This window comes from Thamnophis elegans, chromosome 11, assembly GCF_009769535.1.
Source record: "Thamnophis elegans isolate rThaEle1 chromosome 11, rThaEle1.pri, whole genome shotgun sequence".
Lineage (NCBI taxonomy): Eukaryota > Metazoa > Chordata > Lepidosauria > Squamata > Colubridae > Thamnophis > Thamnophis elegans.
In genome coordinates, this window is record NC_045551.1 from 68,840,066 (window position 1) to 68,860,729 (window position 20,664).

General features: G+C 42.5%; 1 protein-coding gene across 1 annotated transcript in view; it reads right to left on the reverse strand.

The window, feature by feature from the left end:
- ENOX1 (ecto-NOX disulfide-thiol exchanger 1) overlaps positions 1–20,664 on the reverse strand; it is a 132,600-nt gene that overhangs the window by 36,699 nt on the left and 75,237 nt on the right. The window contains exon 7 of the mRNA XM_032226638.1: positions 9,701–9,885. Within this exon, the coding sequence (XP_032082529.1) occupies positions 9,701–9,885 (185 nt within the window). The remainder of the gene's footprint in view (positions 1–9,700; positions 9,886–20,664) is intronic.

The window sequence follows — 20,664 nt, forward strand, 5'->3', positions numbered from 1 at the left end:
TTTTTTTCAAGAGACCACTAGACTTTCTGGTTTTTCTTTGAAGACGTTTCACTTCTTAACTGTGGGAAGTTATCATCCAGCCCCCTCCCAGAAAAAAATGAAATATCCTAGGAAATATTGAAAAGGCAGAATATTTCTCTGGATGTGAAAAGAAAGAAACATGTTTTAAAAGACAGAATAGCTGCCTGCAGCTTCCTGCCCATCCCCCTTTGTCAATGAGCCATTAAAGCCTGAGCTAGCCCACTTTACATAATAAAGAGTTTTCCCGTTCAGCTCCAGAGTGATGGGATTAAGGCATGATAATATTGGCCTTTTACTCAACACTCCACATGGCATCTGAGAACTCATACCTGGATTCAAAACAGCCTAGAGAGTTGCCCCCTGCATGGCACCATGGGAGTCTGACAACCAATCAGAATACATTTCTTACACAGGAACAGGAAACAGAGAGGTGGGACTAAACAGGGTATAAAAAGCCTAGCAAGCCCCTCCCTCAGCCCTTCTCTCTTCTTCTCCACCAACATCAAAGCCTGTGATCACCTTTTCTGTTCAGGGCTCAAGCCACGTGGCCCTGTCCAACAATAAACCATCTTTCCAAGCAGCCTCCATGTCTCCAGTGTCTTTTTCCCCACTTGGAGCTGAACCCAGAAGGACATTTCTTTCAATATAACCAAGAAGCTTTTTTCGGTTCTTCTTCAGACACAACATAGGAGAATAAACCCATCAGGACAAGGTTCAATATTCCACCCGTGACCCTGAGGGCACAGATAAACCTCCAAGTGGCCTCAAAGACCCTCTAAAAGGATGCAGAAGATCAGCTGCCTGCAAGGAGCATCAATCCTTCCATTCCTCACCATCCAGTCAGAGCTGAAGAAACTTCTTGGATGAGAAGCGAAACATCTTCAAAGAAAAAACCAGAAAGTCCAGTTGCCTCTTGAAAAAAGCACCTTTGGGACAAGGCAATAAGACGTCATGAATGACAAGTTACAGAAAGTATCCTTCAGAAATTTCTTACAACGAGGACAGGTGGACTGATGGTGTATAATATATCTTAATGGGTGGAAAGTAACCAAAGAGAGAAGCAACTTAGAACTAAGAAGTTTTCTGACTGGGAGAACAATCAACCAGTGGAACAACTTGTCTCCAGAAGTTATGGGTGCTCCAACAGTGGGGTTTTTTAAAAAAGAGATTTAGACAGCCATAAAATGGTAGGGGGTCACCTGTTTGAGCAGACGGTTGGACTAGAAGACCTTCAAGATCCCTTCCAACTCTGTTACTTTTGTTCTGTATTCTGCATAATGGAAGTAAGGCTATGATATTAGACATGGGGCAGTGGTGAAATTCAAATTGTTTTACTACGGGTTCTGTGGGTGTGGCTTGGTGGATGTGGTGTGGCTTGGTGGGCGTGGCAGGGGAAGGATACTGCAAAATCTCCATTCCCATCCTATTCCCGGGGCCAGCCAGAGGTGGCATTTGCTGGTTCTCTGAGCTACTCAAAATTTCTGCTACCGGTTTTCTGAGCTACTCAAAATTTCTGCTACCGGTTTTCTGAACTACTCAAAATTTCTGCTACCGGTTTTCTGAACTACTCAAAATTTCCGCTACCGGTTCTCTGAACTACTCAAAATTTCTGCTACCGGTTTTCTGAACTACTCAAAATTTCTGCTACCAGTTTTCTGAACTACTCAAAATTTCTGCTACCAGTTTTCTGAACTACTCAAAATTTTCGCTACCGGTTTTCTGAGTTACTCAAAATTTCTGCTACCGGTTTTCTGAGCTACTCAAAATTTCTGCTACCGGTTTTCTGAACTACTCAAAATTTCCGCTACCAATTCTCCAGAACCTGTCTGAACCTGCTGGATTTCACCCCTGACATGGGGGGGGGGGGGAACCAAAGCATTTCTGCAGTTTGGTTGATGGCTAAGACAACATAAGAACCTGGTTAAAATCTTGTTGCCCAACAAGGTTCGTTAAACCCCAGACATCTTTCCACCTTCCTTCCTACTACTTTGTGGAATTCACAGCCATGCAGTTTTCCACATTATAGGGCATGTGCTCTTATTAATTTCACTGTTTCTGTTTTAGCTTTGGAGGAAAAATGGGAACGGATTTCTCTCTCCATTCTTCTGCAGCTCATACCAACTTCTTAATAGGCCTACTGTACCTTTTTTCAATTTACAGAATAAGAGGGCATTAGTCTTTCAGCTGGCTGATGGGACTTTTAATTTAATAGGGAAAAGTTGCTGACCGGGACTATTACTCTCGTAAACACCCACCTAAACAATGGGTTGGAGGCCAGAAGAACCTAATTGACAGACAAAACATCTCTCTTCCCTGTCTCTATGCGCTTTGCATTTAAATTTGCATTGGTGAAGTCTGGAGACGTTTGCAGGAAGCCGTTCTCTTTTTTCCATAGGCCACTAAAAGTGTTCCAGAATTCCATGCGGTGAGTAAGAAAAAACCCTTGGAACTATTTCCCTGAATTGGGAAGATCACACGTCCACCTTTAACGTTTGCAACTCTTCGTGTTCTGAAATAAGAGGGTTTTAATCCGATTTGACGGGAGGGAGCTGACTCTAATTTACTGTGACAAAACAATGTTATGCAAACTAGATCCGCTTTGTGGCAGGTCTTAGGAAAGGGACCTCAGGCGTTGGGTAGAAATGGAAGGAAGAAAACGAAGCTCTCTATAAACACAGGTTGCCCAACACCTGGAAAGGCTGGCATCAATCTTGACCACCTCAAAAGGCTGGCATCAATCTTGACCACCTTGAATGCTGGCATCAATCTTGACCATCTCCAAGAGCTGACATCAATATTGAACAGCTCAAAGGACTGATAGTCTTGACCATGTGGAAGGGCTGGCATTCATTACGACCACCTGGAAGAGTTGGGATCAATCTTGACCACCTCAAAAGGCTGGCATCAATCTTGACCACCTCAAAAGGCTGGTGTCAATCTTGACCACCTTGAATGCTGGCATCAATCTTGACCATCTCCAAGAGCTGACATCAATATTGAACAGCTCAAAGGACTGATAGTCTTGACCATGTGGAAGGGCTGGCATTCATTACGACCACCTGGAAGAGTTGGGATCAATCTTGACCACCTCAAAAGGCTGGCATCAATCTTGACCACCCAGAAGAACTGGCATCAATCTTGACCACCTTGAACGCTGGCTTCAATCTTGACCATCTCCAAGAGCTGACATCAATATTGAGCGGCTCAAAGGACTGAAAATCTTGACCACCTGGAAGGACTGGCATTAATCATGACCACTGGAAGAGCTGGGATCAATCTTGCAAATCTCAAAATCCTTCTTCCCTCCCTTGCCTTTACTTTCAAGAGAAAGATGGGGGGACTCATCTGAGATGCTTTCCCTGGCCCCTGTCTGTGGGCTGAGATCAATCAGTCAATCAGAATAGAGCTGGAAGGAACCTTGGAGGTCTTCTAGTCCAATCCCCTGCTCAAGCAGGAGATCTTATATCAGTCCAGACAAATGATTGCCCAACTTGAGAGCCTCCAGTGATGAAGCACCCACAACTTCTGGTGGCAAGCTGTTCCACTGGTTAATTCACTGTTAGGAAGTTTCTCTTTAGTTCCAGGTTGCTTCTTTCCTGGATTAGTTTCCATCCATTTCCTTCCTTCCTTCCTCCCTCCTTCCCCTCCCTCCTTCCTTTTTTCTCTCTCTCTCTCCTTCCTTCCTTCCGCCCTCCTTTCTTTTCTCTCTCCTTCCTTCCTTCCTTCCTTCCTTCTTTCCTTCCTTCTAGAATCATAGGACTGCAAGGGACCTTGGAGGTCTTCTAGTCCAACCCCCTGCTCAAGCAGGAGATCTTATATCAGTCCAGACACATGATTGCCCAACTTGAGAGCCTCCAGTGATGAAGCACCCACAACTTCTGGTGGCAAGCTGTTCCACTGGTTAATTATTCTCACTGTTAGGAACTTTCTCTTTAGTTCCAGATTGCTTCTCTCCTGGGTTAGTTTCCATCCATTTCCTTCCTCCCTCCCTCCCTCCCTCCCTCCCTTCCCTCCCTCCCTCCTTCCTTCTCTCTCCTTCCTTCCTTCCTTCCTTCCTTCCTTCCTTCCTTCTAGAATCATAGGACTGCAAGGGACCTCAGAGGTCTTCTAATCCAGCCCCAGCTCAAGCAGGAGACCATATACCATTTCAGACAGGTGGCTGTCCAGTCTCTTCTTAAAAAACCCCAGTGATGAATTATTCTCACTGCTAGGAAGTTTCTCCTTAGTTCCAGATTGCTTCTCTCCTTGATTAGTTTCCACCCATTGCTTCTTGTCCTGCCCTCAGGTGCCTTGGAGAATAGCTTGACTGCCTCTTCTTTGTGGCAACCCCTGAGATATCGGAAGACTGCTATCCTGTCTCCCCTGGTCCTTCTTTTGTCTAGACTGGCCATACCCAATTCCTGCAAGATGGCTCATCATCACTGTCTTTCCTTCCTTCTGTGTCCCAAGGTTATTCTCACATCCCTTTGACGTGGGACAGTAGCCCCATTCACCCTTTCAGAAGCAATGGCCATTTCAACCTTTCGGCTAGAATTCTTGGCTTCTGCAAAATTGCTTTACGAATTGTCCTTAGGAAGTTTTCCAATTTTGTGTCATATATGATTCATACAAGAGCCAACTTTTGAAATGTTTAACAACTTTCGGTCATGTACTTGGAAGTTTTAAAAAATCCCAGGCTGGCGACAGAAGCGGTGTTTTTTTTTTTGTGATTACGATAGCAGAAGTCTCTGGTTTTTGCAAAGTCATCTGGTAATTATCATAAACAGGCTTAAAGATCACATATATATATCTAAATCGTTTGGCAGTCTTTCTTTGTTTCAAGAAGGGAAACAGATTAAACACAGATTCTCAAAGATGATAACATGCAGAAGCCGAGGATCTAAATTTTGTTTTTCCCTTTAGCGGCATGTTCTGGAAACATTTTTATGGAAACATCAAGTTTCATGGATAATGAAACTGAATCATTTTAGATTTTGGGTGCCTGCAGAAGGAGAATTCTATGCAGATCTCTCATGGAATGAAAGCGTTTGGGCAGGTGGGCCTCGATTTATGACCAAATGGAGCCCAAAATTTCTGTTGCGAAGTGAGACAATTGTTAAGTGAATTTTGCCCAATTTTGCGACCGATCTTGGCACTGTCGTTAAGCAAATCACTGCATTTGGTCACAAAGCACTCCCTCAGCGAACCAGTTGTTAGACAGGTTGAATCCCACCACTGGTCCAAATTTAAAAGTTTTGAAGAAGTTTGCAAGAAGCGACAAAGAAAAAGTGAAGTTAAGTTTTAGGACATGATTTGAAGGGATTAAAGATCAAGATTATTACAAGTAAAAGGAAAGAAGATAAAGTCGGTTTATTTGTTCAAGATTAATACAGATATGTTATCTCTGGTAACTCTTACTGAACTTTTGATCAGGATTGAAACGGTGAGACTTTAAGGATTTCCTTGTAGATAAGAGATGAGATTTGGGTAAAATAATTCATTTGTTTTATTTTAAAGATAGGTGATAAATTACTAAAATTTGTTACACTTGTGAGGAAGGAAAGTTATATATTTCTTCTTTTTCTACGACATTTCTATATTTTCCATTTTTATTTCTATTATTTTCTTTTCCACACTTCTTTAGTTTTATTCTTTTTTTTTAATCTTGCCTTAGGTTTTATCTTTAATAACATTATTATATAAAAATTAGTTGAGGCTGGAATGGTTTTGATTCAAATGCAAGAGAGATGGAATATCTGTCTGGGTTTTTTTTTAAAGACAGGGGGAGATAAGTGACGAAGGCTTCCTTCAGTACTAAAATGTCATAGTTGTATAATTCAATTCCATCTTAAGATCAGGTAAAAAAAATCTCATTTGTTACCATGGATACGAGACATTATTTCCATTAGTTCGTTAGAGGCTTCACACTGGGTATGAAATTAAACTGTAACGGAGTTTTATGGGGAAAATTATCTCAGAAATGGGTGAATATAATGTCAGAACTGTCATTAAGTTGAATGGATTTTCATTTTCAGACCATATCAATTGCAAGATGGTTACTGCAATCCAATTGCTGGCATCTAATGGTCAAAATATATATAATTCACTGTTTGATTGTCCCTGTTCTAAACATGTGGATATGAAACATTTGAAAACGAAGAAGAAGAAAAGAGAGAGAGAAAAAGAACAGTTATATTATTATTATTTTTTAAGGCATGGAAACCTTAAATGGATAGATGGATGTTTTCCATGGTTATTTTTTTTTAAACCTCCAAATGAGAGTTGGAGGCTGAGGATCATGCAAGATTTCCGTAACTATTGCAGAAAATCAAACAGCTTTTCCCCAAGTAAATGCAGATAATTTAAAGTTACCTTCCTTATCCAAGGAAGCAATACTTGCTACTTTAAAAAAAAAAAAAAACATTTTCTCTGAATTAGTTTTTCATTTGAGGTCACACTGCAGAATGGTGAGAATTACTCAGTACAGCATAAGTCCTAGACTTACAACAACAATTCATTTAGTGACTGAACTTACAACAGCACGGAAAAAAGGCACTTATGACCATTTTTTCACACTTGCTACTTACAACATTTCTATGGTCACGTGATCAAATTTAAGACGCTTGGCAACTGACTCGTATTTATGACGGTTGTAGTGTCCCCGGGGTGTGTGTGCTCCCCTTCTGACGAGCGTAATCAATGGGGAAGCCAGATTCACTTAACAACCAGGTTACTAACTTAACAACTGCAGTGATTCGTTTAACAACAGTGGCGAGAGAGGTCGTAACATGAGGCAAAACTCACTGTCTCACTTATCAACAGAAATTTGGGTCTCACTTGTGTTTGCAAGTCAAGGATACCTGTAGTTGTGACATCACCAATAGACCCATACTCACTGCTGTGTGGGAGCACGAGATTCTACGTGTTTTCGTAGGAAAGGCCTTAAGATAAATTTATTGTCTTATTAAAAATAATGTTTATTTTCTCCGTGCTTCCTACTGCATTTTCCCCCAGATGCAATATTTCTTAGTCGCGTGAAAATATGCTTCTTTAGGACTGGAAAGGCAGAAAGACCATAAACAGGAGGTGACTTCTCTCTTTGAAAAGAACTCTTTAAAAAGAACGCTTTTTAAATTTAGTTTGTAGGTTGCTGTTCTCCGTCCTCTGTCCAAAATAACTACTTATCCTGCTTTGGAAAAAAAAAAAGCAAAATGAAAATGTCCAATTCTCTCTAAAAAAAAAAAAAGCCATTTCCTTCAGCAACAAGGACAAATTCCTGTGTCTGCAACGCAGATTGTTTTTGCTACTATTTGCAAAAGAAAATATGGCCTCAGACACTACGATTTTGCAAAAGATTGATGCAGAAGAAATAATGGGTTTTCCTAGATGTGACTGGTTCCGCCCCAGTTTCATTACAGTATCCTACAAAGTTTTGTTTTAATTTGGTGAAGGTCAGCAGATGGCATGGTTTGGTCTCCCTCCTCAGGGCACCTGCCTGCCTTAAATCTAAATGAGATTTCAACCTTCCTAAAGGTCAGTGACTTTGAGGTCAAGAATGTCCAAAACTTGAATTCCAAGCAATGTTCAAAATATCTATGAAATTTCATCTACTGAAGCAAAGGGCTTGTTTTGACCCTTCACTGCGGGCAATTGGGAGTATTCTGGTGGACTCCCAGTGGCATCCAGTAAGAAACCAGAAGACTGTGAGTTCTAGCCCTGTCTTTGGCATGAAAACCAGCTGGGTGACTTTGGGACAATCATTAGGAGATGAGAGTTCTAGTTCTACCTTATCTATAAAAGCCAGCTGGGTGAACTTGGGTTCTAGTCCTGAGTTCTAGTCCTTCCTTAGGCATGAAAACCAGCTGGGTGACTTTGGGCCAATCACCAGGAGATGGCAGTTCTAGTTCTCCCTTATCTATAAAAGTTAGCTGGGTGAACTTGGACTAATCACCGGGAGTCAATGAGTTATAGTCCTGCCTTAGGTATGAAAACCAGCTGGGTGACTTTGGGACAATTACCAGGAGATGTGAGTTCCAGTTCCCCCTTATCTATGAAAGCCAGCTGGGTGAATTTGGGCCAATCACTAGGAGTCAGTGAGTTCTAGTCCTGCTTCAGGCATGAAAGTCAGTTAGTGACTTTGGGCCAATCACCAGGTGACAGTGAATTCTAGTCCCACTTTAGGCATGAAAGCCAGCTGGGTGGCTAGGCCAGCCAACATCTCAACAGGGTTGAGGGGGAAAGTAGGAAGAGGAATGAACATGAGTTATGTTCACCATCTTGAATATACAAAACTAGCTGGATACCCGTGCTTCACTGCAAAACTGTTTGATCGGGCTTGATACTTATAGCTTGAAAATTAATATAGAATGTGTAACTCCTTAGCATCAGAGCGTGTTAATATAAGGCAACTGGCAGTTGGAACAGAGTTCTTTTCAGGTGAGGAGGGGGAGTAGAATGTCTAAACTCCCAGCCCGCAGGCCGGATGAGTCACGCATTGGCCACACCCATGCCCAGTCTAGCAAAAGTGTAGCATCAGAGCGTGCTAATGTAAGGCAAGGCAGTTGCAACAGAGTTTCTTTCAGGTGGGGAGTAGAACGTCTAACTCCTTAGTATCGACGCATGTTAATATAATACTGTTTAAGAAATGCTGATGATCTGATGGTCATTTTGAAAAATCCTTTCTTAGCGAGCACCTAGAAGCCAAGAGGAACATACTTGTCACATTTCAAGTTGGTAGGCTTTATGGTTCTGGAGATTTTGTGACGAGTGAGTGGTATTTGGCATGTATGTGTGTGTGTGTGTGTATACACACACATATATTTATATATATTTAAAATCTATTTCAAGCTATTTAGCTCTCATCAGCTAGCCATACCCTTACTGGGATTCGAACCTGTGCTGTATTACATCTTAGGCAGACGTCTTAGCCATTAAGCCATAGGTCCTCCTCCTTATCAGCTGAAGCCAGGGAAGAAGGTATATATTTAGTGTCACCACCCTGGTATGCCCCAATTAGGGGTTGTGACAAGGGTTGTGACACTAAATATATACCTTCTTCCCTGGCTTCAGCTGATGAGGAGGAGGACCTGTGGCTTAATGGCTAAGACGTCTGCCTAAGATGTAATACAGCACAGGTTCGATTCCCAGCAAGGGTATGGCTAGCTGATGAGAGCTAAATAGCTTGAAATAGATCTATACTAGTCTCCCTTTATTTATTTATCAGCACAAATATAACAAATGTAACAAAAAGGCAACAGTAAAAAAATATTGGGTTTCTGTCTGGATGGTCTCTTGTGACGAGCCGAAGGACAGAGAATGGAAGTGTGATCTTCCTCCCATATTTGGGCATACCAGGGGTTGTGACTTTATATATATATATACACACACACACACACACATACATACATACATACATACATACATACATACATACATAATATTAATACTAACAATACATTTTAAAAAATAATAGAGGCAGGATATATATCAACTCTGCTGGCTGGAGAATTCTGGGAGTTGAAGTCCACAAGTCTTAAAGTTGCCAAGTTTGTGGTGCCCTGTTCTAAATGATAACCATTTCACAAGTGATTGCATTGCACCCAACCTGCAGATGCTTCTCCATTCCCAAGAACGCTAGCCACTGCGACTTCCCACCGAACAAGATCGGGACAGGTTAAGAAGATGCGTCGGGCAGATGTACCTGTTGCATGCCTTGCACCGTTTGCTGCAAAAACTGGAGTTGTTGGTCTTTGGTCAAGCTCTCCTCGGTGCGGAAGAGCTGGCCCTTCTCTTGCTTGAGAAGTTCCACCTCGTTCCGGTAGGCATCCAGTTGCCATCGGAGGCTGTCGTTCTCTTCCTTCAGGGCATAAGCTTGAATGGCTAAGGCTGAGAGAAGGAACAAGGGTCGGTCATTAAGACAGAAGAACGAGAATTGACTGACGTTATGCCGGGACAAAGAAAGCGACAGGAACCCACACTGCATTTCAGACATTAAAACATTAGAGAGGGTCCAGAGGAGGGGCGAAATCCAGCAGGTTTTGAGAGGTTCTGGAGAACCGGTAGCGGAAATTTTGAGAGGTTCTGGAGAACCGGTAGCGGAAAATTTGAGTAGTTCGTAGAACCGGCAAATTGCACCTCTGGGTGACCCCTTAGTGGGGATGGGAATGGAGATTTTGCAGTATCCTTCCCCTGCCACCTCCACCAAGCCACACCCACCATGCCCACCAAGCCACGCCCACAGAACTGGTAGTTAAAAAAAAAATTGCATTTCGCCACTGGTCCAGAGGTATTTTACAAGAAGAGCCGAGGTGGCGCAGTGGTTAAATGCAGCACTGCAGGCTACTGCTAGATCAGCAGTTCAGCGGTTCAAATCTCACCGGCTCAGGGTTGACTCAGCCTTCCATCCTTCCGAGGTGGGTAAAATGAGGACCCAGATTGTTGTTGGGGGCGATATGCTGACTCTGTAAACCGCTTAGAGAAGGCTATAAAAACACTATGGAGTGGTATATAAATCTAAGGGCTATTGCCCTTCCTTCCTTCCTTCCTTCCCTCCTCCCTCCCTTCTTTCCTCCTTCCCTCAGCCTTCCATCCTTCCGAGGTGGGTGAAATGAGGACCCAGATTGTTGGGGGCAATATGCTGACTCTCTGTAAACCGCTTAGAGAGGGCTGAAAGCCCTATGAAGCGGTATATAAGTCTAACTGCTATTGCTATTGCTAAAGAGTATACTCAACTTCTCTGCTTGCAATAAAATTCCTTCTACCACCAGGCTTGTAATTTTAGGCCTGGATAACCTTGAACCAGAGGTGGGTTCCTACCGGTTCGCACCTATTCGGTAGAACCGGTTCGTCAAATCTACCGAACCGGTTAGAAGAGGTTCTACCAGTGGACCCGGAAAGCAGGCCACACCTACAGAAGAGGTTCCCAAAAAATTTTTTGAAACCCACCACTGACACACATACACACACAAAAACACAGACAGACAGACAGACAGACAGACTGACAGAGAGAGAGAGAGAGAGAGAAAGAACAGAAGAAAGAAAGAAATAAAAAAAAGAAAAAAGAAAGAAAAAGAGTGGGAGATGAAAGAAAAAAAGAAAAAAGGGACAGAGAGACAAAGGGAAAGAAAGAGAGAGAGAGAGAGAGAGAGAAAGGAAGAAAGAAAAAAGAAAAAAAGAAAGAAAAAGTGAGAGAGATGAAAGAAAAAAAGGAAAAAGGAACAGAGAGACAAAAGGAAGGAGAGAGAGAGAGGGGGGGGGAGAGAGAGAACACATGGCCGGCAAGCCACTCCCACCAGGTCACATGGCCGGCAAGCCACTCCCACCAGGTCACATGGCCGGCAAGCCACTCCCAAAAAAGGAGGCCACACCCACAGAGTAGGTTCCAAAAATTTTTGAAACCCACCACTGCCTTGAACTATGCCGTCTACATTCCGAGTTTAGTGCACAAGATAATCTGCCATGACGTTCTACCTGTTAAATGGCTACTTTTAATTCAACCGCAATAACACAAGGGCTTTCAACAGATAAAAATGTCATCCGTTCTAATCTTGATTGCAGGAAAAACGAATTCAGAGACGGAGTAGTAAATGTGTGGAACACTTTACCTTGATCCCGTTGTTAGTTCCTCTAACCTCCATACCTTTGACCTTAAGCTGTCTACCGTGGGCCTTACACGTTTCTTAAAAGGTCCCTAAGGGGGGCCTGCGTAAGCCCACCAGCGAGCCTACCCTCCCTCTCCTACTGTCCCCATTGATAAGGGCTCTTTTTATGCGCTCATGGCTGTGTTTCGCTTATTTATATCCATTTATTTGTGCCGTTTTCTCCATGTGTTTTTCCTACTTGTTTCCTTGTACTTCTTGACAAATAAATAAGTAAGTAAATAAAGTTACAGCTGCTCCTGTCAAAGAAATGAAATTGATGCTCTCTTGAATTGGCTTGTTGGCTCTAAAGACCCGAGGTGGCGCAGTGGTTAAATGCAGCACTGCAGGCTACTTCAGCTGACTGCAATTCTGCAGTTCGGCTGTTCAAATCTCACCGGCTCAAGGTTGACTCAGCCTTCCATCCTTCTGAGGTGGGTAAAATGAGGACCCGGATTGTTGTTGGGGGCGATATGCTGACTCTGTAAACCGCTTAGAGAGGGCTGGAAGCCCTATGAAGCGGTATATAAGTCTAACTGCTATTGCTATTGCTCTGTCTTCTTCTGCAGGATTATTCTGCAGTCTGTGAATTAACCAGGGAACATCCAAGACCAACCAACCATTAGAGAGAAACGTCTCCGTCTTCGGTGCTCTCTGAGCTTGGCTGTTTTCCTGTAGACGTTTCATTACCCAAACTGGGTAACATCATCAGTGCTAGTAGAGAATCCTAGCTAGCACTGATGATGTTATCTAGTTTGGTGATGAAACGTCTGCAAGAAAATAACTAAGCTCAGAGAACACCCAAGACCCAACAGTCCTCCTCCCGCTCTTCCTCCACTTTCTCTTCCTTGTCCTCCTCCTCCTCTGCTTCTGCCCATCAACCTTCCCCCCTTCTAATACTGATGATGCTATCTAGTTTGGTGATGAAACATCTGCAGGAAAACAACCAAGCTCAGAGAGCATCCAAGGACCCCACAATCCTACTCTTCCTCCTCTTCTTCCACTTTTTCTTCCTTGTCCTCCTCTTCCTCCTCTGCTCCTCAACCTTCCCACCTTAGGATACTGATGATGCTACCTAGTTTGGTCCTGAAACATCTGCAAGAAAAAAACCAAGCCCGCAGTGTTTTTCAACCTTGGCAACGTGAAGATGTCTGGACTTCAACTCCCAGCATTCGCTGGCTGGGGAATTCTGGGAGTTGAAGTCCAGACATCTTCAAGTTGCCAAGGTTGAAAAACACTGCCTTAGAGCACCAAGTCCCCCTCCTCCTCCTCTTCCTCCCCTTTCTCTTCCTCCTGGTCTCATTCATAAAGCCATTTTGGTCCACGGTGACTACATCAAATCTTGGTCTGCAATCTGTTTCCGCGACCTTACTTTGGTTCAATATTCTCCTTGAAAAACATCCATGACCTTGGCAGTAAAATCTTTGCACAAGGAAAAAAAAAACCCTAAATATTTCAGATCACAGATTCAGTTCTTTTATGCCCTAAAACGCGAGTCCTGTTTTGTTTTTTTTAAAGCATCTTGGCCTTCAAAGAGATGGTTCCTTTTATCGGTTTTTAAAGTCTGTAGACTGGAGTCTCCGTGCACAAATGTTTTCGAGTTGCCAGCTAATTTCTCTTTTTGTTCGTCGGATTCGGCTGCGGGGAGCTGAACGTTTATCGCCAAATGTTTATTTGAAAGCATTTATCTTATTTCTGAAGTGAAAAGGATGGCAACAGTCCTTCGGGGGATGCGGGAGGCTTCAACTATCTTGTCTTCTTAGCAACCAAACACTGAAGGAATTTGCTTTTTGGGGGGGGGAGGAGAGAAAATTTCAACTTGCCAGCTGCCGATAGCTGTGGAATTTCCTGGGAATTTTTTTTTCATTCAAACCTTAAACCTGATTTAATTTTTCAAGAAAGAGTTCGGCTCACCTGCTGTGGCCAATTACTGAAGCTTCGGCCTGCACACAATGAGCTACTAAGATTATTCAAGAAGCTTACCGTGTTTCTTTCTTTAAAAAAAACACAAGTAAACCCAATTTCTCTTCCCAACGTGATTTGAAATGTTGCCTCTGTCTTTTAATACAGCTAGTCCTCGACCTACGACCTTAATGGAGCCCAAAAAACTTTCCTTCGTGAGCAAGGTAGTTGCTAAGTGAGTTTCGCCCCATTCTACGACCGTTGTTGTTAAGTGAATCGCTGCAGTTGTTTGGTTAGGAACATGGTCGTTAAATGAATCGGGTTTCCCCGTCTGACTTTGCGTGCCAAACTGTCGCACAAGGGGATTACGTAACCCCGGGGGGGGGGGCTGCAATCGTCATAAATATGAGTCAGTTGCCAATGGCTGGAGTTTTGATCACATGACCATGGGGATGCTGCAAGGTCGTAAGTGTGAAAAACGGCCGTAAGTCACCTTTTTCTGGTCTTTTGAAACAAACTCACTAAACAAACTGTTGTAAGTCAAGAACTATGTGTAAATGGGAATAGGTAAAGGTAAAGCTGAAGGCTCCCCTTGCACATAAGTGCTAATCGTTTCTGACTCTAGGGGGTGCTGCTCATCTCTTTGCTTTCCAAAGACGTCTCCGTGGTCATGTGGCCGCCATGACTAAACGCCGAAGGCGCATGGAATGCTGTTACCTTCCCACCAAAGATGGTTCCTATTTTTCTATTTGCATTTTACGTGTTTTTGAACTGCTAGGTTGGCAGAAGCTGGGATAAGACACGGGAGCTCCCTCCATTACACGGTGCTCGGGATTCGAACCGCCGAACTTTCTGATCAACAAGCTCAGCGTCTTAGCCACTGAGCCACCGAGTCCCTTCAAATGGCAAAATTTTGGAGCCAAGGTGTGTGGTTTTCTCTCTCACACACACAGGACCTCTTCTTCACCTGCCTTCAAAGGATCCTGCGTGCTTCTCCCCAGGTTGAAAAATAAAATAAAATTAAGAGGCCACGACTGTGTGATTAAAATCCCACCTCCTTTTTTAAATAGGAGGCATACAAAAAAAAAATACAATTGCTAAGCGAAGTTTCGTTAAATAAGTGACACCTGATTTTATGATCTGTTTTGCCATAGTTGTTAAGCGGAGTACTGCCACTGTTCAGTGAATCACATGGCCATTAAGTGAATCACATGGTCACTAAATGAATCGCATGGCCAGTAAGTGAATCCAGTTTCCCCCCGCTTAATGGCAAACAGCTGGCAAAGCCACAAAAAGTGATCACATTGACCCTAAGATGCTGCAATCATTGCGTAGACTGTGTAAATAACACAAAAATACGACTTCATCGCGTTGTTGTTTACCGCCTAATTTTTGGTCTGGTATTATAAAGATCCTCTCACCAGCAGTCAACACCCACCTAAGTATTGGATTAACACCAGTATTAACACCTAGCTAACAATAAAAGAATAAAGAATATTCCAACAAAGGAATTACCATCACAGACAAACAATAGCAATAGCAATAAGACTTATATACTGCTTCATAGGGCTTTCAGCCCTCTCTAAGCGGTTTACAGAGTCAGCATATCGCCCCCAACAACAATCCAGGTCCTCATTTCACCCACCTCGGAAGGATGGAAGGCTGAGTCAACCTTGAGCCGGTGAGATTTGAACTGCTGAACTGCAGATAACAGTCAGCTGAAGTGGCCTGCAGTATTGCACCCTAACCACTGCGCCACCTCGACTCTACCTAAACAACAGTAAACAACCTAGTTAAAGAACCACAAGAAGATTCCCACCAAGGCACCATATATAAAATAACGGTAAATCAAATCCCCTTGTAGAAATGATGATGTTACCTAGTTGGGTAATAAAACGTCTGCAAGAAAACAGAGAATAACAGCATTGGAGATCTTCTAGCCCAGCCCCCTGCGCCAGGCAGGAGACCCTAGACCATTTCAGATAAAGCCAATCTCTTCTTAAAAAACCTCCAGTGATGGAGCATCCACAGCTTCTGGAGGTAAACTGTTCCTCTGATTAATTGTTCTTACTATCAGGAAAGTTCTCTTTAGTTCTAGGCTGCTTCTCTTCTTAATTAGTTCCCATCCATTGCTCCTTGACTTGTCTTCTGATGCTTTGGAGAATTGGTTGACCCCCCCTTATTCTTTGGGGCAGCCCAGAGGTGGGATTCAGCAGGTTCTGACCAGTTCTGGAGAACTGGTAGCGGAGATTTTGAGTAGTTTTGTAGAACAGGCAAATACCACCTCTGGCTGGCCACGCCCCCATCTATTCTCTGCCTCCTGAGTCCCAGTTGATCAGGAAGAAATGGGGATTTTGCAGTAACCTTCGCCTGCCATGCCCACCAAGTTACGCCCTACAGAACTGGTAGTAAAAAAATTTGAATCCCACCACTGGGGCAGCCCCTCAAATATTGGAAGACTGCTATCATTCACCTCTAGTCTTTCCCTTCATTAAACTAGACATACCCAGTTCCTGCAACCATTTTTCATATGTTTTAGCCTCCAGTCTCCTAATCCTCTTTCTTGCTCTTCTCTGCACTCTTTCTAGAGTCTCCACATCTTTTCTACATCATGGCAATCAAAATTGGATGCCTTGTTCCAAGTGTGGCCTTACCAAGGCTTTATAAAGTGGTATTAACACTTCACGTGATCTTGATTCTCTCCCTCTGTTTATGCAGTTGGCTTTTTTGGCAGCTGCTGCACACGGCTGGCTCCTATTTAATTGACTGTCCACTAGGACTCCAAGACCCAACTCACAATTACAGCAGTTGAGCCCAACAACCTTGCCCAGAGAGCATCAAGGACTCAACCTTGAACCTCAATTCTCAAAAGTTCAACCCTGATCTATCAACCTTCTCTTGTATTGAAATTTCGAAATGCTTCTGACTTTCTGGTCCTCCGTGATCCATTCTAGAGATTTATTCTGCAGTTCTCTGGAATCCAGTCACTTCAATGGTACATTGGCACGATCGATATTAAGACATTCCTAGATTCAATCTACTTTATTTATTTTCTTTCTCTTTTCTTTCTCTTTTCTTTTTCTTCCCTTCTGTAAAGCCGCCCGGAGTCCTTCGGGATTGGGCGGCCTATAAATAAAATTAAACTTACAAACTTACGAACTTACTTATAGTATCTTTTATTCCCCAAAACATTGCCCATCTGGGTCCGAGACCGAAACCCAAAGCTGAGATACGAAGAATCCGCCCACGAATGTTAGTCTCTCTTTCCGAGTTCCATGGAAATGAAAAAGGCGGAAGAGAATAAAAACATATAAAATGCGAAGGCCTGGAAAACGTCATGTTGGCACCACAGAAGCATTACCGCATTAAGTAGCATTGAAAGACACTTAAGTCATTTCCTAAGGAAGCTGCATTAGACTCCTTTTCAATTTAAAATGGCAGTTTTATTATTGTGACTGATAGCAGGTGTTTGTGGGGAAATCGATTAGTATGCAGAGATGAAAATTACATTGAGGAAATGAATTGCACCCTCTGCAGTGTGGGCTGAAGTTTGTGCTAGCAAAAAGGCGAGAGACTATAAAACAGCACTATTTAAATAAATTATTTCGGCGTAAATATAGATAGGGATGAAAAATGTGCTATCTTGCAGCATGTTGGGAACACGGCTATAACTTACAGACAAAACCTTCCATTTGCCGAGGTGGCGCAGTGGTTAGAGTGCAGCACTGCAGGCCACTTCAGCTGACTGTTATCTGCAGTTCGGCGGTTCAAATCTCACCGGCTCAAGGTTGACTCAGCCTTCCATCCTTCCGAGGTGGGTAAAATGAGGACCCGTATTGTTGTTGGGGGCGATATGCTGACTCTGTAAACCGCTTAGAGAGGGCTGAAAGCCCTAGGAAGCGGTATATAAGTCTAACTGCTATTGCTATTGCTATTGCTCCCTCGATGGGGCTACCACGAGGACGTTTTTTAGCCTGGCAAATATTTTGCAAAGTCTAAACAGGGGTCATAATAAAACCCCATTCTCTACAAAGGAGCCGTTAGTCGAATGCATAATCTCAACCGATTCTTTGTGCATTTGTAATCAAAGGCACATTATTTATTCCACTGCTCATGTTATAATTGTCATATGGAATACTACGGAATATTTAAAGGCCGTCGGAAGGAATTAAAATGATTTGATTTCAAACAGGGGGGACTTTTTTTTAAAAAAAATCTGACTTTCATAAGAGTCCATTTTCCCTTTTAGAATTAAAAAAGGGGAATTTCGGAATATTTCCTTTCTACGGGTCTCCCTCAATCTGGAGCTTTCTGTTTGCGAGTGGGCTGCAGCCTCCATCAAGAATTTAATCAGGGTTCACAGAAACCTGCGTTAGAATTGGCAGAGAGTAGTAAGTTCTTCCCAATGTACAAATATAAATAGATATATACAAAATATAAAAAAAGTATTTGTTGGAGGTGCAAGAAAGAGGTTGGAACATACAGGCAGGTGTGGTGGGATTGTGTTAGTGCACAAAAGATATGGGACGTGTTATTTAGAGTAATTAGAGCGCTTTTGAATGCAAATTTAGACATGTCACCGAGAATTCTTATAATCTGAATATCACCACTTACAAAAACCTACCTCATCTCTTCAGTCTTCAACAATATATCAAGAGGTTTTGATCAGTGGAATAAGGAAAATGTTTCCTTTTCCCTTTCCTTTCTCTTTTACTTCCCTTTTCTTTCTTCCTTCCCTTTCCTTCCTTTCCTTTCCCTCTTCCTTTCCTTTCTCTCTTCCTTTTCTTTCCAGCTTCCTTTTCTTTCCCTCTTTCTTTCCTTTCTTTCCTTTCCCCTTGTTCCTTTCCTTCCCCCTCTTCCTTTTCTTTCCCTCTTCCTTCCCTTCCTTCTTTCTTTTTCTTTCTCCCTTCCCTTTCTTTCCTTTCCTTTCTCTCCTCCTTTCCTTTCCCTCTTCTTTTTCCTTCCCTCTTCCTGCCCTTCCCTTCTGTTTCCTTTCTTCCTTTCCTTTCCCTCCCCTCCTCTCCTCTCCGTTTCTTTCCTCAACATAAAACATTTTAGAAACCCATTATTCTAACCACAATAAAGCAGGTACTCTGTTTATATTTTTTTTAATAAAAGTCAGTATTTGAATAGGGGCAGTAGCTAGGTAGAACATTAGGTGGTTTTGTTTTGTTTTTTAAAAAAAAATCCTTTTGTTTCTTATTTCTAGTTTGTACAATATCCCGCTCACCTCTTGAATAAATTGCTTTGTGAAACAAACTGGACTTCTGCCTTCAGAATAAATGATCTAGCACTCGTTTTCGCTACTGAACGGATCTCAGCTTTAAGGAGACCCTGATAAAAAGCTAAATGATGGAAAGCAGGCTGCCTTTATGTCTCTAAATATCAGTTATCCTTGCCAGAGAGTAGGAGAGAGTGAGAAGAATTTACCACTCCACTGAGATGTGAGTTTGGAAGCTGAAACATCGTCCCGGGAGAATTGAGGCCGAGATCAAAGAGCCGAGAATAAAACAGTTTTAAATTCACACCCGCGATCTTCATCTCTTAACAGGCCGCCAAGAATATGCAATGTAAATTGTCTCACACCGAGAAGGCCTGGTTTAAGTGGCAGGTGTCACTCACTCACCCCTAATCTAAGAGTAACGCTGAGCCAGACAATGAATTCAGAGGTCTTTAAGCTCATTTCAATGAGAAGGTGGATGACTGTATAAAAAAAAAAACCAACTCGGGAAAGCAGTTATGAATAAAACAATGTCATTTATTACGCAGGTATTAATTAGACATATAGTCGAATTATTTTTAAAATAGTTCTTCATCTTCGCTTGCTTTTTGGGGGGTGGGATTTCAATTGTGGGGAGTTTGGAAGCGATCTGTCAACACCAAATGGAAGAAAAATGTGATTTGGTTAATGCAGGATGGAGATTGATACGGGATTTTCCATCTCGAAAGCCAAAACCGATTGGTGTAAACTCTGGAACTCCAAGAAACCACGCATTGTACAGCTAGGTTGATTTTTCACACATCTACAAATATGGAGACACCTGAATAGAATCAGGACAGGACAGGACAGGAGAGAAGTAAGGCCAAGCTCTTTTGGTGGGGAATGGCCGAGAGCTCACAAATGAGACTGTGATTCTCTGGAACAAAATATGACATCTGTAGTTCAAGAATGACCCCTCCGGAAATTTCAAAGCACCTGGGATGATCATATTGCAACCATACCAGATGAAGATGTTGGATGGTTAGAGCGTCCTTAGATATCAAATTATGACATCTATCCCATTGCAATTCTATGGTTATGGTGATTGCATTGTGGTTTTATCTTGGTTTAATATATTGTCTCCTACGTTGTATTGTGTACATGTCATATCTCTCCATCCATCCATCCATCCATCCATCCATCCATCCATCCATCCATCCATCTATCCATCTATCTATTCATTTACCCATCTCTCTACCAATCTACCCATCCATCCTTCTCTCTCTCCCCCTATCTATCCATTATCATCTATCTGTCTGTCTGTCATCTGTCTGTCTATCTATTATCATCTGTTTGTCTGTCTGTCTGTCTGTCTGTCTATCTATCTATCTATCTATCTATCTATCTATCTATCTATCTATCATCTATCTATCTATCTATCTATCTATCTATCATCTATCTATCTATCTATCTTCACCTGTCTATCTATCTATCTGTCTGTCTGTCTGTCTGTCTGTCCATCCATCCACCCATTATCTATCTATCTACCTACCGACCTACCTACCTCCCATTTGTTTGAACTAGATTTGTATATCTGTGATTGCATGATCTCTGTGATTGCCATATGCTAAATCAATAAAAGCATCTAACACTCGAAACTTCGGATACTTTGCTTCATCCAGCAGAGCCCTGCCTGGGTCACTGAAATACTCAAGATAAAGAGATCATCCGGATTAATCTTTAATTCATGATTTCCCTCCATTCATTTGCCCGTCCAAGAACCGATTCAACGATTACCTTGAACAATAGCAAGCCAATATTTGCTACTGTCAGGTTTGAATTAGGCTAAAGATTAAGACTTAGCAAAAAGAAGGGCTATCAGGACACAGTAGGTGAAAAAGAAGGAAACAGAATCCAAAATTGGTA